Consider the following 26631-nt stretch of genomic DNA (forward strand, 5'->3'; position numbering starts at 1 on the left):
TGACTAGAATTCTGTGATGTGTCATATCATAATTGGCTTTAAATGTCATTGCATAAATAAACCCAATGTAAGCTTACACTAACATCTTGAATATGTCAAAATTTGAGTGCTATAAAGCTGCTGTAGAATTCAAAAACAGCAGAGAAAATTGCCCTGGAATGTGAAACTTAAAAATAACATACAAGATTTCTTAGTCTGCCTTGGCATTGGGCCCAAGTTCATTCTTTTTTTTTTTTAAAGACTTATTTTATTTATTTCTCTCCCCTTCCCCCTCCTCGCTCCAGTTGTCTGTTCTCTGTGTCCATTTGCTGCGTGTTCTTCTTTGTCTGCTTCTGTTGTTGTCAGCAGCACGGGAATCTGTGTCTCTTTTTGTTGTGTCATCTTGCTGCATCAGCTCTCCGTGTGTGTGGCACCATTCCTGGGCAGGCTGAACTTTCTTTCGCCCTGGGCGGCTCTCCTTACAGGGTGCACTCCTTGCGCGTGGGGCTCCCCTACACGGGGCGGGGCGGGGCACCCCTGCGTGGCACGGCACTCCTTGTGCACATCAGCACTGCACTTGGGCCAGCTCCACACTTGGCAAGGAGGCCCGGGGTTTGAACTGCAGACCTCCCATGTGATAGATGGACGCCCTATCCATTGGGCCAAGTCCGCTTCCCCCAAGTTCATTCTTGCATACAGAGTCCTGGGATTGCTAAAGAGACTTTCCTTCCCTTTAGGGTGCTCCACAAAATGCTGAAGCTCTGCTGTGCATCTCCATAATCTTTGCACCCAGAGTCCTGCTGCTCCTCTCTTTTGTTTTTTTCTTTGTTAGAGAAGTTGTGGGTGTACAGAACAATCATGCATAAAATATAGGATTTCCATATGTCACCGTATTATTAACACTTTGAACTGGTGTATAACATTTGTTAAATTGATGACAGCACAATTTTACAAATGTACTATTAACTAAAGTCCATGGTTTCAATTAAGGTTGACTGATTGTGTAGGACAGTTCTATGCATTTAAAAAAAAATTCTATTACCATCTATACAACCCAAGATTTCCCCCTTTTAACCAAATTCAGAAATATGTACCAGTACTCTTATTAACTCTCTGAATAATAATGGCTGTGATATGTCAAAGACAGTTCCTAATGCAGATTTGTAAGGGCTAGAAGATTTGGGAGATATAGAAGCAAATATTCAGAATCCGGGAAACACAAAGGGACATATACATTGGATCAAAACAGTCAGCTTTTTTAAAGGAATAATGGGATAAAATTTTTACAAGCTTCTTAAGGAGGAACTAGAAACCGACATCAGGAAACCCACTGTAAATAATTTGAAATTAACTTTGTAATCTGTGCTTGAATCAACATTTTAGTAAAATTTATAGAGTGTCCAGAATACAGTGTGTTTTTAGTCATTTAAAATGATACCTGCTGTTGTAGTTGCATTTCATGAAGTCTAAAGCTGAAGACTCTCTGGAGCTGTTATTATAATTGCCCAACCAAACTGGATAGGCAGAGTATCTTTGACACTTTAAAGGCAATGTTTTTGAACCTAAAAGGGAACACAATCAGTGAGCTGTGTTTCTTAAAAAATGCCATTTTAAAGAGGTTTCTCTCTCCTTCTGAAGGTGCTATGCAATGCAATTGTAACAGACAAATAGATTCTGCTATCTATATAATGACAATTCCCATGCTAATATCTTCAGCCAGATCAAACTCTAGATTTGTATATCCAATTACCCTCGCAACAGCTCCATTTGACCATCTTATACACGTCCTAATTTTTCAGATTGTCTAAAATGATCTCCAGGTCTTACCCTCAAACCACATCCAGCCAGAGCCTTACACATCTCTGGTGAAGATAGCTGCATCTTTCTAGTTACTCAGGCTCCAAACTTTGGAGTCTCTGACACTCCCCTTACTTTTCAAATCATATTGAATCCCTCCAGAAAGCTTGTTGACTTTACATTCAAAATATATGCAGTATTTAACCACTTTCCTCTGCTTCCTCTATTACCACCTGGGTCCCAGCCACACACATCTGCTACTGGATAATTGCAATTGCCTCTCACTAGTCTCCCTGATGCCACTCTTGCCCCATTGCAGTCCATTTGCAACACAGCAGCAAGATGAATCCCTTTAACATGGAAATTAGACCATGTCACTCTGTAATTAGTGTTTTTTATGTTATATTTATGTAAGCTCCATAACTGCAATTATCTTTTTAATTTTTGTTAATTTATTTATCATAAGCTACTAAAACAATGCCTGTCCTGATGTCTGTGCCTAAGTCTAAACAAACTGAATAGTCATTGTCAGAAGAGAACACTGACACTTAGTTGTGGGAAAAAGAGTTTAAATTATATTTGAACTTTTTATGACCTGTTCCTTATTGTAGATGTTGCAGGTGTTCTCTATTATTGTAGATGATGTTGCAGGTCTGATAGCAAACACCTGCTCAGTAGTTTCCAATAAATATGATGTGGAAACGAGGGCTGAGGCTCTCAGTTCCAGAAGCATGAGTCCCATCTGGTCCCATCTTTATCTCCTCTCTTGTGTCTTTCTCTCTGTCCTTTATTTCATAAAGTTCTGTGTCGCCTTCCCTTCAAGCCAACCTATCACTGAGCTGGTTCTCAACACTTAAGTAACTTATTTGTCCAATATCTCATTGCGAGTGGCAGAATCTAATTTGGGTCTTTGAATTCCAATCTCATGCTCTTTTCACTACGCTCTGCTTCCTCCTAGACGTGTCAAAATGCCTTCATGATGAATGTGGGTATTTTCCTGGGGAAGGGAAAGTCAAGTCCTGATTCCACCACTAAGCAGGGAGAATCTGAGGACCATAGCATTTTCCCTGCATAAGAAGGCAGTTGAATTTGGTGAACAGTTGAGTAAACTTCACAAGAATTTGTGTAAAGGACCACCCATGGGATCTACATCATTTTTAAGCATCCCTATCCTGAGAAAAGAGATTTTGCTCCCTAGAAGCCACTAAAGGCAATTTTATGGAGACTATTCTCTTTGCCTTTGAATATTAAGTGCATTGTAAATGTTTCTAAATTTTGTTCAATGTTAATGAAGTTTTCCAAATTATGAAAAAAAAGAAAAAGAGGATGAAGAAAGCAGTTGAATTAGATAATCCCTAAGGTTTGTTTTAGAGTCAAATAAATCCAGTGGTATTAAGCAAAATGTTTCCCAAATCTTTAAAATCATTAAGCTACAAAGTCATTTGGGGGTAGGCAGGACAAGGGAGCCCATAAAATAGGTTAATCTCCTTATTTAATTCCCAGGTAGAGCCAGATGAAGTAACTTTATTAAGTGGAGAATATCTCTTAAGGTAGGTTGTTAATTAGTGACATTTACCTCCATTGACACTGTTGTGATACGTGTAAACGCAATGTTTGGGCAAAGCTGATTGTAGCATCTATCTACTTACACATTAATTTTATGTCTTTGCTTTGTGAAGTCAAATCCACATTCAAATAAGTAATGCAATGACTTTGGGTTTAAAACAAGTCTTTCTGCGATTTTTCTAGCTATTTTGGTTAGAACGCACTGTGTGTGGACAGGTATATACACACACATTGATATTTGCCCAGGTGTTAGATCGGTGCAAAAGTAATTGCAGTTTTGCATAGTTGAAATTTGCCAGTTGATATTGGAATACATTCTTAAATAAATGTGGTTACTTTATATATCATTTTAATATGCATTTCTTGCTTTATGTTTTTTTGCAAATGACTTATAACTTGCTGTTTAATTTGTATTTATTTTAGACTATTGAAATTATTTTAGACAAAAAGCGATTTTGAGCCTTTTTCTTCTTTGAGTTCAAAATGGGTCTTAAAGCCCATGAGGTGCAGCGGTGCTCAGAGATGTGTTCACCAAGGCAGTGAGTGTCTCATGATGATGGAGGAGGTTGTTGTTATGGGGGGAGGAGTGGGGGGAGGGGGGTGGGGGGTATATGGGCACCTCATTTTTTTAATGTAACATTAAAAAATAAATAAAGACAATAAATAAATAAATAAAGTAATCACTCACCCTATTTTGGGGTTCATAAAAAAAAAATGGGTCTCAAAGCAGCAGAGACAACTCGAAACATCAACAACATACTTGACCAGGAACTGCTAACAAACGTACAGTATGGTAATGGTTCAAGAAGTTTTGCAAAGGAGACTAGAGCCTTGAAGATGAGGGCGTAGTGGCTGGCCATCGGAAGTTGACAATGACCAATTGAGAGCAATCCTTGAAGCTGATCCTCTTACACCTACACGAGAAGTTGCTGAAGAACTCAACGTAGACCATTCTACGGTCATTCAGCATTTAAAGTAAATTGGAAAGGTGAAAAATCTCGATAAGAGTGTGCTTATGAGCTGACCAAATATCCAAAAAAAACCATCGTTTTGAAGTGTCGTCTTCTCTTACTCAACAACAACGAACCATTTCTTGATTGGATTGTAACGTGTGACAAAATGTGGGTTTTATATGACAACTGGTGATGACCAGCTCAGTGACTGGACCGAAAAGAAGCTCCAAAGCACTTCCCAAAGCCAAACTTGCACCAAAAAAAGGTCATGGTCACTGTTGGTGGTCTGCCGCTGGTCTGATCCACTACAGCTTTCTGAATCCTAGTGAAACTATTACATCCGAGAAGTATGCTCAGCAAATCAATGAGATGCACTAAAAACTGCAACGCCTGCAGCCAGCATTGGTCAACAGAAAGGGCCCAATTCTTCTCCACAACAATGCCAAACTGCATGCCGCAGAACCAACTCTTCAAAAGTTGAACGAATTGGCCCATGAAGTTTTGCCTCATCTGCCACATTCACCTGACCTCTCGCCAACCGAGTACCACTTCTTCAAGCATCTAAACAACTTTTTGCAGGAAAAACTCTTCCATAACCAGCAGGATGCAAAAATGCTTCCCAAGAGTTCGTTAAATCCCAAAGCACGAATTTTTACGCTACAGGAATAAAAGAACTCATTTCTCATTGGCAAAAATGTGTTGATTGTAATGGTTGCTACATTACACTAATAAAAAAGATGTGTTTGAGTCTAGTTACAATGACTTAAAATTCATGGTCCGAAAACACATTCCTTTTGCAGCAACTTAATATTTGTACTCAAATATAATAAGTTTTTGTCTCAAAATATACTTTCCCAACTCAAAGATTCCTTTACTCTGGCCAATCCTGTCTACTTATAATCTCCCCCTTTATATTTCCTGGTCTTTTTGGTTTTTTTGTTTGGCTTATTTTTATGATGCTATTTTTGCTAATACTATTTCTGTGGAAGGTTTTCCCTCCTTCTTTCTGACAATCCTAACCCACTACTCTTTAAGGATACAATTTAACTAAGAGACGCCTCCTCTGACTCCAGCATTCCAGTCTGAGTACTAATTTCTCCTTTGATCCCAGAAATTATTTACCATTATTAAATGATAACTTGTCATTCTTGATTTGTTTCTTTATTGGCCATTCTCTTGTAGTAATATTAAAAATTATATAAAAGGGAGCTGAGCACATAAATGCAGCGGCCACTTATGGAAAGGTAATGGCTTCAAGATCAGCAAAATTTATTCTAGGCTGTTTGAGGATTTTGTAAAATTTTTAAAAATACCTATTTATTTCTTAAATGGGGCTGGGAGTAGTCACTCTTGCATATAGTTTAGGGTAAGATGAGGCACAGAAGCAAATGCTGAACTCTCCAAGCATGCACTACCCAGGGGAGAAGGCGTTTGCTCCTTGAGTCTTCCAGATCCTGAGGTCAGAACATGTATTTTGACATGAATTCATGAGATCCTTAAATGGTCCGTCCTTGATGCATACCATATGAGAATGAAAAACCCAATGGGTGAGATTAAAAGCACATTAGAGACACACAACAGCAGATTTTAATTGTTTGAACCCAGAACATTTTAATTTTTTTTCTCATTCATCCTATCCCTTGTCAAGAATTAGCAGGTGAAACATTCAGACTCTTGGCTGTCTCCTCAAAGTTCCAGACACATGCTTTTGGATTCTGGTGGGCTTCCCTCATGTATGTACTGTTAGCTCATCACAGGTACTTCTGTTGCTCTCAAGGAGGAACCAAGGCCTCTAACCCTTCTACTACTCTCAAGCAGATGTAAGGCTTTACCCTAATGAATGCTTATGTAGCATCTTTTCTTCATAAATAAAATCACCAGCCTTCTGTCTGTCATAACTCTGATGAATGTAAAGGTTCTTCTACTTTTTCTTCAACAATACTTGTTTCTACTGAAAGCATGAGTTTTTCTTTTCCTCAGATGCTTTCATTTTTCTTGAAAAAATGAAGGAGGTATACCTTTTCCTTTGGTGGTACAGATCATGGATTGATTAAAACCACACATGCCCATTGCACTAATTTCAATCCAAAGATTTGACCTTAATGAATTTTCTAAAAAATGTTTTAATCAGGACAAACTGACTTAAAGTTGGTGGAGCACATCTCAAGTAGGATTTGCAGGGTTTTACTTAGTTCCTTTTTATCTGCTGACATGTGCTCAGAAGAAAGAGGTCACACAGGAATTTGATTTGCATGAGACCAAGGAAAAGTCCCTTTAGACCACCTCTGTATTAGTCAGTCTAAGGGGTGCTGATGCAAAATACCAGAAATTGGTTGGTTTTTATAAAGGGTTTTTACTTGGAGTAGGAGGCCATAAAGCATAAATTACTTCCCCCACCAAAATCTGTTTTTACGTGTTGGAGCAAGATGACTGCCAATGTCTGTAAGGGTTCAGGCTTCCTGGGTTCCTCCCTTCCTGGGGCTTGCTTCTCTTTCCTCTGTGTGTTCACTTCCTGGGGCTTCAGGTTAAGGCTTCAGCATCAAACTCCAACATCAAACCTCCAACATCAAAAACCCTCAGTTCTGTCTTTTGCCATGCCTTTTATCTGAGTCCCCATCCACCAAGGAACAGGGACTCAATATCTTAATGATGTGACCCAATCAAAGCCCTAATCATAATTCAATCATGCCCAGGTACAGACCAGATTACAAACATAATCCAATATTATTTTTGGAATTCATAACTGTATCAAACTGCTACAACCTCTCTGTGCTTAGGATAAAACGGATTCTCAAAACATTTGATCCGATATTACATCAGTGTCTGGAAGGAGCCTGATTCGAGGAAAGTCTCCCTGTCTTAGGAGATCTTGTAAATATACCCACTGATGGATTAAGTTGTCGTTGCTGCTGACTGAGGTGAGGGAAACTGACCTGTGAAGACCTTAGTGCACCAAATATTACCCGAATATTCAAGGGACAATACTTCCCTTTTTAAAGATGGTGTTCAATAGTGTACCTTGCTAACACTCGATCTGCAGCACCATTTCTCCTTACCTTGAGATGGAAGTGTAAGAGACCTCCACCAGAGAGGGAAGATCCAGTTCTGGATCTCAGTTTCTGCACTTTTAAATACATGACTTTACACAAGTCAATTTTCTAATCTGAAGAGAGGCACAATATTTACTGGGTCGTTTTATGAGGCTGAAAATAGATAATGCCTATGGGATATGTATATAAACCCCTTTATCAGGAAGGCTGTACAATAAAAGGGAAATACAGTATAAATGAATAATGCTATAGAATTTATTGAGAAACACATTGGTAAGACTCCTTGCTTCAGGGACACAACTGGAAGTAGTGATAAGAAGAGACCAGGACAGAGAATCATGGATATATTAAAAACAAATGTGATTATGAAGATTATCGATCAATTAAAGAAATCTCTGAAAAGAGTTATGAGCACTTGTTTGCTTAAGTTGCTTGAGGTAGTGGGTGAATTTTTGATGTCAGAGTGAAAGCTGAAGGCATTCAGTCATTTCATGAAAAAGAAGTACCACACGATCCAGAAGACATAAGGAAGAAGTGAATCAGGGTGAAATAGTCTGCACTCCATCAAACTGATTCACAAGCTTTTAAACCTGCAGAAGAATAACTCCATTTTGTTGAGAGTATGCTGGATGTCAGTAAAGTCTAGGAGGGGATTTTGTCCTAGGAATGGCAGGTTAGTTGACAGTAGGTTGGTCTGCGCTTGGTGGCTTTTGGTGAGTTGATCAGCAGCAGGAAGGCTGACAGCAAATGGTCACACAGCAGCTGGGGCGGCAGCAGGTGGTCTGACAACAGGATGGGCGGCAGCAGGGCTGGCAGCAGCTGGATCCACAGCTTTGAGGTTGGCAGCCAGGCAGGCAGCAGCATGTTGGGTGGTAGCAGGTTCTCCTGCAGTACACGGGGCCACTGCAGGCTGGCTGGCAGTAGGCTGCATAGCAGTGACTGGGGTGGCAACTGCTGGACCCACAGCAAGAGGGCTGGCAGCAGGGAGTGCTGCAACAGGAAGGGTGGCAGCAGCTGGTCACACAGGTTGGCTGGCAGCAGGTGGTCCTACAGCAGGTGGTCTGACAGCAGAGTGGGCGGCAGCAAGGCTGGCAGCACCTGGACCCACAAGAACTGGACCCATAGCAGGTGGTCTGGCACCAGATGGGCTGGCAGCAGGGAGAGCAGCAGGAAGTCATGGTGTCAGGGTGCAGGAGGCTCCTGTTCAGAGGTGTTTGCAGAATCTGATGACTCCTCTAATTCTGTGACTTTTATACACTGGGCCCCAATATTTGACCAATCAGCTGGTCTTTTCCTTGTTATTGACACTGTTTACCATAGATAGTGGGCAAACTACCAAGGAGGATGTTTTCCCCCAAAGTGTTATGAATCTTTTCAAAGTAAGTGTTTAATCGTTTTCTTAATTAAGAGTATTCATAGAATCTTTTTCAGATTAAGGAAGGCAGTCACCTCCTCAGCATCATTCCTGTCCCAATCATCATTTGTCATGTGATAGCTCCCGCTGGCCTGGGGAGTGTCCTAAAGTCACAGCTCCTCAGCTTTATTCCTTTGGCTGTACTTAGATTGGCAAGTGCACCTGGGGGTGTGCATGATGCTGACATGCTCCCAGTGATAAATTGGATCCCTGCCTGGTTCCAAGGTTGTTCACCCACAGAAGCCCAATGCAAAGCTACAATAGCCATTTATTTCTTCTGCAGTAACAACTACCCCTGTGTCCCTGTGTATCCCCATTTTATCAAAGATATTTGTGTAGAGGATGTTTGGCATAATATCTTCTTTATGGCAAATCAGAAGCAAATCAAGTAGATAGAAGAAAAAGAATTGACCTGGAATTCAGAAAGCTTCAATTAACACCCTTGGGCCCCACCTTCCTTCTTTCACCATGGCTGTGGGTTCCCCATAATGTGGGGCTTTCGTGATCAAACTTGGACTGGTTAAGGCAAACCAGACGAAATTCCAGTCTAATCCTGACCTGTGTCCTACTACTCTGTAAAGAACATCAAGTAACATCGGTATCAGGTCCAACATAGAGCATGCAGTTGAGTGGGAGTAAACAAAATAAAAAGACAAACACGCACTAATGGCTGTACAAGAGAGAAATGGAGATAAAAGCCTAAACAAGAACAACTTCATCACAGCGTTGATGCTGGATACGCAGGTGGTGATAGCAACGGTTTAGAACACATTTTTTCAAAAACTAAATCTAAAACCCAGAGTAAACATCCTTGCTCAGAGCTGGTATAATTTGGAGCTATTCAGAAATTGCAGAGAAATGCATTTTCACTGAAATCAAGACTTTATTTTTCTATACTATATCACTTAGACAATTGTGTTTATTTGTTGTAATCAGTTTTTAAAAGTCTGATGGAAAAAGCAACTAAAGTCCTAGAAATTAAAAACGCAATTTTAAACTATAAAGCTGGAAGAGGAAGGGGAATAAAAATACCTTTTTTTTTTCATAAAGTGCCTTTGCATTATTTTTCTCAGCTCCCTTTTACATTCATTTTATTATTACTACAAGAGAATGGCCAATTAAGAAACAAATGTTGAATAACAAATAGCCATTTATTAATGATAAGTAGCAGAATCATTTATTTTTTAATCAAAGGGGAAATTAGAACTCAGTCAGACTGGACTGCAGAAGAGAAAGGAGGCTTCTCAAAGGTAAATTGCATCCTTGAAGAGTAGTGGGTTAGGATTTTCGGAAAGAAGGAAGGAAGCTTTCCACTACAGAAATACTATGAGCAAAAGTATTATCATAAAAATAAGCCAAACAAAAAAGGACCAGGAAAGCAAAAGAAGAGATTAAGAACCATATGTAAGGCAGCGGACTTGGCCCAGTGGTTAGGGCGTCCGTCTACCACATGGGAGGTCTGCGGTTCAAACCCCGGGCCTCCTTGACCCATGTGGAGCTGGCCCATGCGCAGTGCTGATGTGCGCAAGGAGTGCCCTGCCATACAGGGGTGTCCCCCACGTAGGGGAGCCCCATGCACAAGGAGTGTGCCCCGTAAGGAGAGCCACCCAGCGCAAAAGAAAAGTGCAGCTGCCCAGGAATGGTGCCACACACATGGAGAGCTGACACAACAAGGTGATGCAACAAAGAGAAATACAGATTCCCGTGCAGCCGACAACAACAGAAGCGGACAGAGAAGACACAGCAAATAGACACAGAGAAAAGACAACCAGCGGGAGGAAAGGGAGAGAAATAAATAAATAAATCTTAAAAAAAAAAAAAAAAAAAAAAAGAACCGTATGTAGACAGAATTGGCCAGAGTAAAGGGATCTTCAGGTTTGGAAATTGTATTTTGAGACTAAATCTCCTTGTATTTGCATACAAATACAGTGAAAATATCAATGTATGTGTATATATACACACACACACACAGAGAGCTCTGAGCAAAAGAACTAGAAACTACAGAAAGACTGTTCTAAACCATAAGTCATCACATCACTTATTTGAATGTGGGTTTGACTTCACAAAGCAAAAACATAAAATAAATATCTGAATAAATGGATGCTACACTCAGCTTTACCCAAACAACCGCATTTGCATTTACCACTACTGAGGGTAGCCTACTCTAATAACAGCTACAGGGATCCTTTAGCTTTAGACTTAATGACACACAACTACAACAACAGAAATAATTTTAAATAACTAAAAACACACTCTATTCCGAACACTCTGTACATTTTACTGAAATATTCAAGCACAGATTACAAGGTTAATTTCAAATTATTTGCAGTTAGTTTCCTCATGTCAGTTTCTAGTTACGGCTTAAGAAGCTTGTAGAAACTTCATCCAGTTATTCCTCTTAAAAAGTCGACTCTCATTTGATCCAAAGTGTATATCTCCTTGTTTTCCCACATTCTGAATATCTGCTTCTTTATCTCCCAAATCTTCTAGCCTCTACTAATCTGCATGGAAACTGTCTTGGACATATCACCGCCCTTGCTATTCCAAGAGCTAATAAGAGCACTGATTCATATTTCTGAATATGGTTAAAAGGGGAAATGTTGGGTTGTATAGACATTCATAAAATACTTTTTTTTAACCCATAGTACTTCCCTACACAAAAAGAGTACCCTAATTTAGACCATGGACTATAGTTAATAGTACATTTGTAAAATTGTGCTGTCATCAATTTCACAAATTTATACACCAAGCATCCAAACCCAGAATGTCACTGGAGGAAGCGTTGCCTTGCTGTTACCTAATTTTGGATTTCTCCTAAGATCAAAACTGTGAGCTAATAAATTCCCATTGTTAAAGCTAACCCTTTATGGTATTGGTTTTAGCAGCCAGGAAACTAAAACTGTGGGCTAGAGCAAGGAAAAATTAAAAGATTAAGATTCTGCTATGAAATGAATGAAGCTATCATATTTGTAGAAGATATGACTGTGCATGTTAAAATTCTAAAATAATCTGTTATTAAACTCATATATTAAGGGAGTTTGAATACATGGTCACTATATACAAGTGAATTTTTTCACACATCAGAAATTCCTTTTTTAAAATGATAGAACCTAAAATAGAATAAAAGATTTTAAACCTAATAATAAATCTAATGAATGACAGGACAGACATATAAAACATTATTTTGATAAAGCCAGTCTACTTTTAGCTGTATATCTACAGAAATATTTGTATATGTTCACCAAAAGTCCTGTATAAAAATGTTCATAGCAGCACTATTTTTTTAAATCTATTGAAGTATATCACTTATACATAAACATACACAATAAGTATATAGTAAAAGTTGTAAATTTACAAAACAAACATGCATAACATCATAACAGGAGTCCCATACATCAACCCACTACCAATACTTTGCATTGTCGTGAGACATTTGTTACAAATTACAAAGAATATTGTAAAAATCTTACTACTAATTATAGTCCATATCTTACATTTAGTGTATTTTTCCCCCACCCCACCTTTTTATTTTTTTCCACTCTTTTTTTTATACTTCCCCCACACAGAGATGGCTCCCTTGTCTGTTTTTGCTCATTGTTTCTTTTTGTTGTGTGTTTCTTTTTTTATTTATTTTTAAAAAATAATTTGATTACATAAAATGCTCATTGTTTGTGCTCATTGTTTTTGCTCAATGTCTGTTCATTGTTTTTGCTCGATGTCTGCTCACTGTTTGCTTCTTGTTCATTTGTCTTCTTTAGGAGGCACCAGCAACTAAACCCAGGACCTCCCCTGTGGGAGGCAGGTGCTCACTGCTTGAGCCACATCTACTTCCCTGTTTTTTTTTTAAATATATTTTTATTACAGAAGTTGTGATCTTACAAAACAATCATGCACATGCGTAGAATTCCCACACAACATCCCTTCATCAACACACTACACCATGGTGGGACATTTGTGACAGATTATGAGGTAATATCATCAGTCTATTACCACCAACCATTGCCCATAGTGTATATTTGGCACATTTTTTCCATATACCCCCATTATCAACACCAGTACATCTCTGGCATAGAAGCATGAATATTACAGTATTGCCATAGCAGCAGTATTTTTAATAGTCCCAAACTCCAAAAAACCCACATGTCTATTGACTTAGAGGGAAAAAATAATATTGCATTATATTGATTCAATAGAATATTATAAAGCAATGCTGATGAATAAATTATTAAAACTAAAAAGATGACTCTTACAATCATAATGTAGAGAGACTAACCCCAATGCTGTGTTATTTCATTCAGAGGGTGTTTAAAAACAAGCAAAACCTATCTACAGTGTTGCAAGTCAGTAGAGTGATTACCCTAAAGCAGGAGGGGGTTAATTTGGAGCTGAGAGGGTTAAATTCTGTTTATTAACTTAATAATAATGACCTGGGTGTGTTCACTTTGGAATAATAAAAGTTTTTAAACTGTTAGAACTTAAAGATACCTCAGATGTCATGATGATCTAATGCCCTCATTGAACAAAATCCAGAGTGGGTATCTCACCTGAGCTCATTGACTGCTGGTAAACAGGGTTAGGACTGGAGAGTTCAACCTGTCCAGGTTGCCAGAAACTGTCCTGGCTTTAGCACCACAGTTTGGGTAAACCGGGATGATCTGTCAGGTCAGGACAAGTCATTGTCATTGATTGATACTTTCTGAATCTCGGTATAATTCTTCTGTTTCTATCCACCTGCTTTGCTTCTGCTTTGCCATATGAAAAACGTGTGCCAAGCACCTTCTACCCAAATATCTTCCATAGAATAGGATTCACTGGTGGAGTAAGTTGCCAAGAGAAAGATAAATTCTTGTTGCAGTCTTGAATCAGGCTTTTGTGGGTGAACAGTCTTGGACCCAGGCGGGGATCCAATTTGTCCCTGAGAACATATCAGCATCATGCACGCCCCCAGGTGCACTTGCCAATCTAAGTACAGCCAAAGGAACAAAGCTGGGGAGCAACGACTGTTAGGACCCTCCCCTGGCCAGCGGGAGCTATCACGTGACAGATGATGACAGAACAGGAATGACGCTGAGGAGGTGACCTCCTTCCCTATGTCTGAAAAAGATTCTATGAACACTCTTAATTAAGAAAACGATTAAACACTTATTTTCAACAGAAGGAAAACATCAGGAAAAACTTCCTTCTTGACAATTTGCTCTGTATCTGTGGAAAACAACCTCAACAACAACAAGGAAAAGACTTGCCTATTGGTCCAAATATTGGGGCCCAGTATATAAAAGATGCAGAATTAAAGGAGCCATCAGATTCTGGAAACACCTCTGAACAGGAGCCCCCACCACCGTGACACCATGACTTCCTGCTGCTCTCCCTGCTGCCAGCCCACCTGCTGCCAGCCCACCTGCTGTGGGTCCAGTTCTTGTGGGCCTAGCTGCTGCCAGCCTTGCTGCCGCCCACTCTGCTGTAGGACCACCTGCTGCCAGCCAACCTGTGTGCCCAGCTGCTGCCGCCCTTCCTGTTGCAGCACTCCCTGCTGCCAGCCCACCTGCTGTGGGTCCAGTTCCTGTGGCCAAACCTGCTGTGGGTCAAGCTGCTGCCAGCCTTGCTGCAGCCCCAGTCGCTGCTACACAACCTCCTGCCAGCCAACTTGTAGTGGTCCCGTGTACTGCAGGAGAACCTGCTACCACCCAACATGCTGCTGCCTGCCTGGCTGCCAACCCCAGGGTTTTGGATCCACCTGCTGCCAGCCCTGCTGCCGCCCCTCCTGCTGTCAGACCACCTGCTGTAGAACCACCTGCTGCCGCCCCAGCTGCTGCAGCAGCCCTTGCTGTGTGTCCAGCTGCTGCCAGCCTTCCAGCTGCTAACACACTCACCATAGGATCATCTGGCATAGACCAACCTTTTCACAATCAACCAGTCACTTCCCCAGATACTGGCACAAGCTCCTTCAGCAGGTTTTGGTAACCTCCAACATGTCATCACCATTTTTCTATTACTCATCTTTGTGATTAAAGTCTTTATGATTCAGCTTTGCAGGGTGCATTCAGCTTCACTCTGATATCTTCTTTATTTGCTGCTTCTCTCTGTGAACATTGAAGGTGTTCTTCAGGTGTCCTTGACCTGCAGACATTGACTCTGCCTTGAAAATGGACCATCACTCTTTCCCTCAAAATAACCCCAAAACAAATCCTTATGAAAATTTTCTTAGGTTTCTTCCAGGTTCCTATTTATTTACAATCATGTTTTTTCCTAGTGTACTCATTATGTATTTAAATCTGCCCTCCTCCTTTTCTTGATTACTGTGCAATGTTCTTATAGCTTCAGGGAAGCTCCCCTGAATCCGGCCTAATAAAGTCTTTGCTATCTTCCCACCTATACTGTGATTTTGCTTTTTGTGCAACATTAACTTCTCGAGGACTTACACTCATATTTTATTTTACAAGGGTTGTTCTGAGCCTGACAATGACCCCTATGTTGGCAGAACCAAGATGATCATCATCTTACAGATGAATAAAGTGTCTCCAAAAGACACAAAGCTAGTTTTAGACATTATTTGGACTAGGGCCTTGGGCCTCTACCTCTAGCTCCAGGGTACATACAGTGACATACTACAAGCACAATCAAAAGGGGTCTGAACACTGGGAAGATGAGTGCTTTGAATTGCCTGTCCAGTAATGAGAATAAACCTTTCCACGCACAGGTTGTTTTTCTGTTAACAAATGTATTCTCCCATCTATTTCCAAACCCTCAGTGACCACGTGCATATGTACGGGCAACAGGCTGGTTTTAAGTGCATTCATGGTATCCCTGGCACTGGGCTAGGACATTTAATGTAGAGGCTTACCTAAAGACACTTGCACTTTAATGTCATGGAAATGGCATTCTAGGATGATCTCTTTTATCTAGCCATGTACAGTATGGAATCTAAAAAAGAAATGAAGTAATATGCCAGGAAACACATGCCTGAGGGCCATATTTCATGCACTCCCAAAGTTTATTAAGGAAATTGAATAGGAACACCATGGACTTTGAGACATTCACAATCTCTATAACACACTGCCCTGCATTTAATTAGGTGATGTCAAAGCATGAATCAAACCCAGATGTATCTGAGATTCTCTGAAAAGACCTCCTAGTTTGTAACAGAGGATGGAGATAAGGTGAGGTAATAATACTTACAAGTATCTTCAGATATTGGTCTAAATCAGTGTTCTGAAACCTTGGTACTTGTTAGTACCAAGATGGTTAGGCTATTGTGTCAACTCAGCCAGGTAATTGTGCCCAACTATTTGGTCAAGCAAACACTGGGCTAACTGTAATACAAGGACATTTATGGACTTTAGTCACCATTGACTTTGCTACAGTGGTAAATCATAGATAGCTGATTACAATTACATCAACCAGGGAGATTGCCATCAGCAATGAGTGACCCTTTATCCAATCAGATGAATGTCTTAAGAGGGAAGTGATTTCAGCATTGAGTGAGAATTTCCCAGCTCATCTTTGGACAGCCAGCCTCTCCCAGAATTCATCAAGAACCTTCACTGGACGTTCATTGGAGCCCCTGGTTCCAGTCTGACTGTGGAACCTGGACTTACACATCCCCACAGCTGCATGAGAGACTCATAAAATCACATACTATTGACAGATATCTCTTGTAGATTCTGTTTCCCTAGAGAACCCTGACTAATATAGCACTATTGACATTTGAGACAGATAAGTATTTGTTGGAGCAGGGGGTGCTATTCTGGGTATTGAAGGCTATTTAGCAGCATCCTAGCCCCTATCCACTAGATGCCAGTAGCTCTCCCATGAAGTGGTCTCACGCAGAGCTATAATGGATGGAGAAAGCAGGTAAATTGATAAGAGCATGAGAGAAAAATCTAGAAAGGAATTGTTTGAAAGTATAGATTTGAATAATAATAAAACACTGTATATCAAAATTCTTGTGACTTAACAAAAGCTGCATTTTGATGGTAATTTTAAATCTTTATATTAGAAGAGAGAAACCCCTCCAATTAATGAGCTATGTGTCCATCTTTTAAAAGTACAGAAAAAGCAATAGCAATGCCCCCAAACTACAGAGAAAAAAACAAATACTGAACATAAGAATGAGAACTAATAAAATAAAGGCAAAGTAGTGAAGTTTAACAAACCAAAAGTTTGGTGTTTTTAAAGGTTAACAAAATATTGGTGAATATGGAGTGTTCAGAAATAAAAGTTTTTAAAGTTAACAAAATTCCTCTTCTTATGATTTGAGTTTAACATAGAAGACAATCCCTAAGTTAGATCCTCTAGTGAAGTATTGATAGGGAAAGAACTGTCAGCTGAGAATAACAAACTAAGCTGCAAGGCAATAAAGGCATTTATCTGGGGTCATAGAATTGCGATTTGAGGAGCAAAGCGTGTCCTACCTTGGCATTTCCAAGAAAGGGTTCTTTAAGGAAAAGAAGATTACAAAAGTTGTTTGTAGCTGGTGGATATTTAGGGTACCTTTATTGTCTTACATTAGGTCAGGGGTTCTTAACCTTTTTTGTTCCACAGACCCCTTTGTCAGTCAGGTGAAAACCACAGACCCCTTCACAGAATGTAGCGGCACTTAGTTTTAAGACACTCACCATCGATGTGTCTTTAAATTAGATTTTAGAATTATTCAAAATTATGTTTTACAACTTTCCCATCATTTCAATTCCTGACAACCTAACACAATTCATCATCTCTTCATACAGTCACTTCTGGGAAACATTCAGAAATTCGAGTTTTCCCACAGCGTCATAAAACCATCTCTGCCATCCTTACCAACCTTTTTGCAGGCAGTTATCCACTGCACTCAGAACATGCTACATCAAAATTAAAATCATACTAAGTCCCACTATACTGTGTGTTATTTGATAAATATATTACACCCACACCAACACGTCCCCACAAGAATAATGGTTTTTTTGAATTTTTAATTCAAGCTCACAGACCCCCTGAAATCTTTCTGTGGACCCCTGGTTAAGAACCCCTGCTTTAGATAGTTAACTGAGGTCTTTATCTTGTGTTTTGCTTATGGTGTCTGGATGTCCTTAGGGTTTTCAGGAACATTGCTGCTTGAGGTTTTTCATACTGTGGCAATTTCTGATGTCTGGCTAAGATTTCCCTAAGGGTAACCTCCAGAATGACTTCCCAGCTCCATTTGGCATCTCTTAGCCAAAGAAGCTCTATCTTATTTTATTTCTTTTAACAGAACAGGGATTAATTTCAGTAAACTGGTCTCAGTCTGTTTCCTCCCTTCACAGTAGAGAAAACACAGTGTTGTTTTGTTTTTTATAATAGGAAACCTCTTTGGGATCTTCAAGCATGGCACATGGTTCAGAAAGTGCAAATTTGGATTTTCCTTGTGTTTGTGCCTGAAACAAGAATGAATGTTTGACTCCAAACCCAAACTCTGGGATAGAGTTAATTTAGTTTAAGGAGAACAGTATTTTAATTTAAGGAAATTTTCATTTAATTTAGAAATTACAACAGAAGAGGCTATTGCAAAGTCAAATTAGTCACAAAGGAAAGGAGAATCTTGCAGGTTCAGAGATATATTATAATTATATATACTTGCTATTGTAATTGTTACTTTAGTTTATTTGCACTCATTTACCTGATATCATAGTTGTTTATATTTATTTTAATGGTTACTTTAACTTATTTCCATTTAATTGAGTGATTTTTACTTGTTATTGTAATGGTAACAACTAAGCATCCCCTTAATTGAATTCCATAAAAATTCTAAACTCTTTAGACTTAGGAAGACAGATTTGAGCAGAGGGCACCTGTCACCATGTCAGTTGATTTGCATTTAAGTTCTTTTCTCAAAATCCCAATGTCATGGCATTGATTTCTGTGTACATCAGATACAAGCCCTTGTTCAGTAACTGTAACTTATATAGAAAATATAAGATTAAGAACTAGAAATAAAAGTATGATTCCCGGGAAAGCGGACTTGGCCCAGTGGTTAGGGCATCCATCTACCACATGGGAGGTCCGCAGTTCAAACCCCGGGCCTCCTTAATCTGTGTGAAGCTGGCCCATGTGCAGTGCTGATGCGGGCAAGCAGTGCCCTGCCACACAGGGGTGTCCCCCGCGTAGGGGAGCCCCACACGCAAGGAGTGTGCCCCGTAAGGAGAGCCGCCCATTGTGAAAGAAAGTGCAGCCTGCCCAGGAATGGTGCCGCACACATGGAGAGCTGACACAACAAGATGACGCAACAAAAAAAAACATAGATTCCCATGCCGCTGACAACAACAGAAGCGGACAAAGAAAAACACACAGCAGATAGACACAGAGAACAGACAACAGGCAGGGAGGGAGAGGGAAAATAAATAAATAAATAAATAAGTCTTTTTTAAAAAAATTATGATTCCCACTTAAACAGACCAAGATAGACAATATTTTTAAATGCTATTCTGCAAATAGAGAAATTTAGAATATTAATAAATTTAGAATATTAATGCTCACACCATTTACACAGCACTGCAGTCCCTTTATGTAGCTCTGAGGCAGGACAGAATAGGGACTAAGGAGGAGGGGCAGAAAGGCTTGCATCAGCCTGCTGACTTGCACAAGCAATTTATCAGGGGGCAACTTGCAATACACACCCAACAGCTGCAGGAGGCACACCACCACCGCCCACCTTGAGGACAGCAGCCAGAAGCCAATCACCACCAGACAGCAACACTTAAGAGAATCAAACCACCTAATGAATTTCCCTTGCTTTGTCTCAAATAGGCCAATCAGTGGAGGCCCTGGAGCCCTGCAACCCATATAACAGGGAACCCCAGGGCAGAGCGTGTGTCTCTATGTTAAGCATGCCCACACTCACATCTGAGTGTGTGCTTTCCCTTTATTAAACTTCTTTCTAGCCTTGTAACCATGGTGAGTCTCCAAATTCTTTCTTACAATATAACCAAGAACCTGGAAACCAACCCAACAACAGCTCCAACTCAGACTGTAAGAGAGTCTTTGCAAATGATGACAAGATTCACCCTCCCACTGAGGTTTCAGCTCAGCCTTGTAATCTGTTTCTTAAAAGCATATCCTGAAAGCGTATTGTTCAGGCCCTAGTAACTGCGATTGCTTAATATTTCTGAGTAGTAATATTTTTCCCCAAATTGCTTCATTATTCTTTTTTTCTCTGTATGTTCTTTTTCAGTATTAATTTCCATACCATTTCCACTACAAATTACAGGAAGCATTTGTCTTTGCATCTATATCTATATATACTTAAAAGTCTGCAAACAGCATTTTCAATCCTTGGTGTGATTCAGTTCTATTTCCACAAAAAACAAACAATTCAGTAAGGTCAGTTTTCCTTGCTGCTGAATTCCTCACACTGAGCGCAGAGAAATTCCATGACCACCAACAGGAATCCTTTATTATTCTTGTTCCCTTTTCCCTACCTTTTATGATAACTTTGAATTACTTTTCTAGCCAAAATGGGGTCTTTCTGGTTAATTCTGGTTAATTTTCCAATTATCTCTCCTGAGTCCTGAATTCTTTTAATACTTCCCTTTGGAAAGCATTTTGTACGTTTACAAAGCAATTGCAAGCTCTGCCATATCCTGTGACCAGAAACCACGTTGATAATCTTATCTGGGGCCTGGGGGACATCTGAAGATTTCTCCAAGACAGGACATAAATAACTGAGTCAGGTTTTACTGGCTCATGTCTCTGATCAGTTGCAGATGTTAACCAACATTGTCCTTTCATCTTCGTTTAATAGTTTTCCACCCACACAGCCCATTGAATTCAGGCCCTACTGGAGCCTTTTAATTAGCAGGTTAATCTTGGGATCTTTGGTTTCAATTGTAATGGAATTGATCTAATAATTCACTCATTTGGAGGGACCAGAGTAAGTAGAATTAGGGGGAAAAGAGGATTAATTTACAAACCTATGTTGTACAATGTTTCGAATTGGATATTGTGGTTCAAACATAGGCCTTTGGCCTTCCATCCTCAAATCTCTTGAGGTTTTTGGTATTTATGCTCTCAGTCCACTCCTCTCCCTTTTCCCAGAGCCTAGCCTCTCCAATTCCTAGTCTGGGCTGCCTAAGGGCAGGCTTGCTTTCTCTTTGGCTTCTGCCATGCCCATGAATCAAAACCATACTTTTAAGCCACTCTTTTCTTTCCTCCTATAGCCACTCTATAGTCAAGAATTTGTGTGAAGATTTAAAACAAAGTACTCAAAACTGTGTCTGTTCACAAGTACTAATGGAACTGGGTTCTTGTGACAATTTCACAGCTTCCAGGGCACTAAAAAAAAAAAAAAGAAGGCCAGAGAAGGCAGGTCCTGTTCTATCTCAAGACTGGCCCAACAATCTCTTCCCAATCCACCCCTTCCTGACACCAAGAAAACCTCTAAATTCCTTTAACTTCGAGGCATTTTCAAGGAAAATAGCAGCCTGTGCTCTCTCTCCCCAACCTGATTTACACCACCACCAAAACAGACCATTACCGGACTCATCCTCCCTGCCCAAATCAGAAATCAGAAATGCCTAAATTGGAGCAGTGTTAACTAGATAAGAAAACATGCCTGCCTGAGTCACCCATCCCTTATCATCCTCTCACTCACAGAGGTTGTAACCCGACCCTAGTCAGGAAGTCTCCAGATCCTCTCTCCAAACAAAAGCACCCCCTCCACAAACCCCTTGATAGGAGCCAGGCTCTTCTGTGTCATTCCAGGTCCTGCTTGAAACAAAAATCAGATGGAGAGAGACGAGTTTCAATACGGCTGGTTCCCAGCAAAGTTAACCCAGTCCTATCTGACAAATATGTTTAATATATAAAACAAACAGCTCACTAAGACCAAAAACAAATTCCTGTGAGAGAATTTTTCCCCTACACAAGCAGGCAATTATAAAAAGAATTAAGGTTTCCTTGAGATCCATTGGTATAATTTTAATTATGACATAAGAAAAGAGGAATTCTCAACTAGTTACCATATACTCATGTATTCCAGGGGTGATATTTGAACAGAATTGTGTAGAAAAAAGAACTTTTGAAAGAAAGAATAATGGCCTCAGATGGATATAACAGGTTAGGAGAGAAGTTTCTCTAAAAGAGTTCTAGTTTTCCGACCTTGGACAAATTACTTTTCAAATACTGAGATACCTTTTACTGGGGGAAATACAATATTAAAAGTTCTTTTCCCCCTGACCCAGAAAATCTCTCCACAAAGGTAGAGGAGAAAGAAAAACAATTTTATTTTTGAATAAACATTAAACCTGAATGTGATGCATCACAGACAATGTGCTAAGAAAAACAAAGTCAAATAGTAAAGCATCAATAAGAGAATTTAGCAAGACCACAAGACACAAAGTAACCATACATACAAAATTATTATAATTATATATGTCAGCACAATGAGAAATTAAATTAAAATATGAAGTCCTTTAGAAAAATTCACATACCTCAGAATAAACCTGATGAAAGAGGGTCAAGACTTCTAATGTGAAAGCAATAAAATACCACTGAAGAAAATTAAAGACCTGAAAAAGAGAGAGTTATAACATGCTGGCAGATTAGAAAATGCAGTATTTCAAAGAAGCCAATTCTCCTGAAACTGATCAATAGTTTCAATTTGATCCCAAACAAAACTCCCAGACTTTTATGAAAATTGACAAGCTGATTTGAAATTTTATATGGAAATACCAAGATTCAGTAACAGCCAGGACAATTTTGAAGAATAATGCAAGAGTGTTTATAACACTAAACATCAAGACCGATTTATAAAGCTATAATAATTATTACAATGTGGTATTGATGCAAGGATAGACAAGCAGACCAATGGAATAGAAAACCCTAAAATATTTACTAGCTATACTTTCACAGAAAAATTTGCCAACCTCTGATATAGCATTGTATGTTTTGCCAGTCTAATGGATGTAAAGTGATATCTAATTATTATTTTAATTTGGATTTCTCTGAAAAATTTAATTTTGAGCATCTTTGCATAGGTTTATTAGATTAGGGAGTCACCTTCTGTAAAGTTCCATTCATATTTCAAGGTACTTTCTGAATCAACTGAAGAATAACTAAAACTTAACAGAAAACACAAATGAACTCACAGGATAATGTAAGTCGATGAGACCTCGGAGGGTAAGGTAGTCTAATTTCTTCATTTTACATAAGGACACACCACAAATAAGTGGCCAGGAGAGAATCAAGTCTCTTTTGACTTGCCCTTCCTCATTACCACCACAGAACCCCTGCTTTGAGTTGCATTTCCAAAAAGGTTATAAGTCAGAACTCATAGCCTTGTTCTTCAGTGAGCAGGAAGAGCATTTTGTGCAGTTTCTAGAGATTGAAATGCTTCCTGTATCCTTTAACTAATGTTTTTCTCAGTACAAGTTAATTGAAACCAGCAGGTACCCAGCTCACCAGTATAGTATGTCTATTTCCCTGCAGAGAAATTGCCATAAAAGAAAAGAATCCTTCATCCATCTCAATCCTGGTTGACCTTTCTAAATGATATGCTTTGTCTCGAATGCTAATGGTTAATACATAGATGACTTTTTTTTTTTTTTTTTTGGCTGCTTTTGCAAATAGACTTTCTAAGTACTGATTGAGAGAGGAGTTGGGGGACTGGATTGAATAAGTCCCATAGAAGGCACCACATAAATAATTTAATAAGACCCACAACACTTTATTGAAAACTTCTTCCCTGGGGCAAGGTAAAGCAGAAACACAAACAAAGAAAATATCATACGCCTTAGCGCAAGAGGCAGGATTTTGGTATACCATGGTACCAGAATGGGAAAACCTGCCTGTGTCTGGGGAAGTTATCTTCACGGGGAAGCCCACTCTCCATACCTGACACCATGTCCCTCCCTTCTACTAGGTCTCAGCTCAGCCTGTACATACACAGTATGCCTCATTGCTTCCGAACTTTTGGGGTTGGTTTTCCTTCATCCACAATGCTTTTCTTAGAATGCCCTACACACTCCAGCAAGACATACTTGTGGACAGATCACAATGCCTGGTGGGCAGGGAGGGGGCTGGAACAGGTGATGTTCAGCAGGTGAGCATCAGGTAAGTTTATGAGCAGATCATAGGGTCACTTCCTGGGGAGAAGGGCTAATACTCTAATCTGGGAGCAACTCAGAGATCTGAAGAACTTTGGGTGCAGGGGACAAAGGCAGAGGCGCAATTACCCAAACTAGGGCAGGAAGCATCAAAGGGGATATAATTGTTGGGCTGACTAGATTCTGAGGCCCAAAGTGCAAAAATCAAACTTTCAGTTGCTCTTAACTCATATTTTGGTAGGAACATCTTGTGGGCATCTGCCTCCCAAAAAAAGTAAATTATGGAACAAAGAAATCAACCTGAGTACAGTCTGTCCAACTAAATCTAAATGTGGTATGCGAGAGGGGGGAAAGAAATTACTGAAGGTGATGCCCATACACAGTTGGAATTAAGAGGAAACTATCCATCAGAAGACCAGATAAGAACTAGGTATTGGATTGGCTAAACGATAATCCCACCTACATCCTGGCAACAGGGAGGCAGAATTATATAATTCCAACATGAATTAATTCAACTACTGGTAGCAATCCTCCATCTAGCCACTTCCTTGTTCGGGCCCTAAATTTTTCTTTCACTGCCACCCTATTCTCTCTTAACTAAGCCCTTCTGTCATGGTCCTAAAGCTACAAAGTACACATCACTGACAGAAAAATAAGCAGATCAATTTATTGTCTCTCTTTTCCAAATACCCCCCTTCATTGCCTGCTCTAGGATAATAGAGAAGGACCCTATATATATTTTCCCTTTTCCAGCTGACACAATGTTAAGCTTTGTTGATTCCTGGTTTAGGGGTGCCCTTCCCAGCAAGTACAAGCAGCACATGTAAATTCTGTTGTGCCCAGCTCTTGCAGTGTGTGTGACTTCTGCAGCACCTAGCTCCTGCAGCCCCAGTACATGGCACCTCCCGATGGGTGGCTTTTCCTAGCACCTCAGAGGGCAACTTTCCAGCAAGACTCACCAGCATGGAATCTCTGCAACCTTCTCCACCCTCCTGTGTCCACTGCTGTGCCCTCTCTAACGAAGTCTGGATCTCAGACATGGACAGTGAGGATTGTCTTCCTGTCTCAGACCTAGTAGTGGTGACTGATGCTAATATTTGTTATTCCTGTATTATTTAGAGTTCTCTTTACCTCATACCAACCAATCCCCCTTCACCTCAATCTCCTGTTAGAGTTAATAATTATTTATGTTAAACATCCCCTGTACAAATTACTGTGTAGTTTATGCCTCCTGATTAGACCCTGACCAATAAAGAATTGATACTGGGAATGTCCCAGGAAATAGACCCCAAGATTGGATTTGGGATTGGTCTGATCATACCCTTGGACTTGAGCATGGTGCTGAGCTTCTTGCCAATGGAAAATGAGATGGCAGTAATCCATGACATGCCCACAATTCATCAAGCTACCACCTGTATTTAATTGTGATGAAGTGCCAACTGAAACATGCCTTGAGAGCCCAGTCGGCTGCTACACTTAACCATTACAGCTGTAAGAACGGCAGTAAGGACTGTGGTGGATTGAGCGTTTACGGAAAGAAAGTCTTAAGCTCAGGTTCTTTAATTCTCAGCAAAAGTCACTGTCTAAGAAATATAGAAGTTTCATGACAGTCCTAAAAGAGTCCCTTATTCCTTATAGTTCACAGGACTGATATTGCTGAAAATCAAACACATAATTTAATTGTATTGTCAAGTTCCTCATGTGAAAGTTAGGGCATTGGTTGGGAAAGAATGAGATTCCGAAACTTGGGACGCTTAGACCCAGATGAAACTGACAAGTCACTTGGAGCCACACCAGTGGAAGTAGCTTTTCTTCCAATATTTGAGGAGACTAGTCCTATTCTTTTGAAAATCCTGTGAAACCCTCACCTGGGGCAGAGGCCTTCGAAGAGGATGCTCTTCTCTTCAGAGCCCACCACAATCTCCAACTTTTGCCACAAGACTCATAGACTAGGGTCAAATCTCAACATGCTGTAGGACAGGAACATACTATGACCCAGGAGAAAATAGCTTATACACCAAAAGAATTGCAAGACTTTATTAGTTATTATATATCAGCAGAAACATGAGGAACATGTGAAAATGGATTTAAAAGACTAAGACCATGGAGAAAGGAATATCACACTAGATTGGACCAAACCTATTGATATGGCTGCACTCACTAGAGATTCTTGATCTATTGTGTTTAATCATGCAGCTGAAAGAGGCTAAAATGATTTGTTTCATTGACTGAAACTTGGTTTGGGCCTACATTTAATGAGGTTTTGTAATGCCAGAAGTTCCCTGGCATGATATGAAGGGAAAATCTAAAGTTTTGGGAAAATGGGAAGTCTAGAAGCCAGTGAACTGTTCTCAGTCCCTTCCAGTTTGAGTATAATTCTAGACACCAGATGCCCAAGCAGACCAATGAGCATACTCTCTGACGACCCCTGGTGGAAAACACTGTATTCTAAAGACAACTGAGTGTTATTTCCCAAGACAGCACTGGGGCAGAGAAAAGTGGGTGGCCACTGACTTAGAAAGCCCAAAGTCATTGTGTTCCAAATATGACCTGACAGAAATCCACGTAGGGGTGTATTGAAAAGAATAACGAGCTCTGAAAGTCATATTTATTATGTTTAGTTACATTTTCATTAGTAGTTGACAGGAAAGGATTCTTCTTAAAGAACAGGCAGCATCTAAACAAAGAAAAACTAGAAAGAAGTTGTTGCTAAAATGAAATGAATTGACAACATAAGGAAATGCCAGCTATAGTGTGGACCATTATTGCAGAAGGGCCTCCATCCTTGGTTAAGAGGCAAACATCTCTTAGCACCTGGA

At 39.9% G+C, this 26631-nt stretch overlaps 2 protein-coding genes across 2 annotated transcripts; one reads left to right on the forward strand and one right to left on the reverse strand.

Moving 5' to 3' along the window:
• Positions 1-8067: 8067 nt before the first annotated feature.
• Positions 8068-8523, reverse strand: LOC101429884 (keratin-associated protein 9-7-like). Its single transcript, XM_004471606.1, has one exon. It carries the CDS (start codon positions 8521-8523, stop codon positions 8068-8070), a length of 456 nt encoding a protein of 151 aa, XP_004471663.1.
• Positions 8524-14107: 5584 nt separating this feature from the next.
• Positions 14108-14620, forward strand: LOC131272956 (keratin-associated protein 9-8-like). The gene has a single exon (XM_058284240.1). It carries the CDS (start codon positions 14108-14110, stop codon positions 14618-14620), a length of 513 nt encoding a protein of 170 aa, XP_058140223.1.
• The last annotated feature ends 12011 nt before the right edge of the window (positions 14621-26631 follow it).

The sequence above is a fragment of the Dasypus novemcinctus genome, chromosome 21 (genome assembly GCF_030445035.2).
Source record: "Dasypus novemcinctus isolate mDasNov1 chromosome 21, mDasNov1.1.hap2, whole genome shotgun sequence".
Taxonomy (NCBI): Eukaryota; Metazoa; Chordata; class Mammalia; order Cingulata; family Dasypodidae; genus Dasypus; species Dasypus novemcinctus.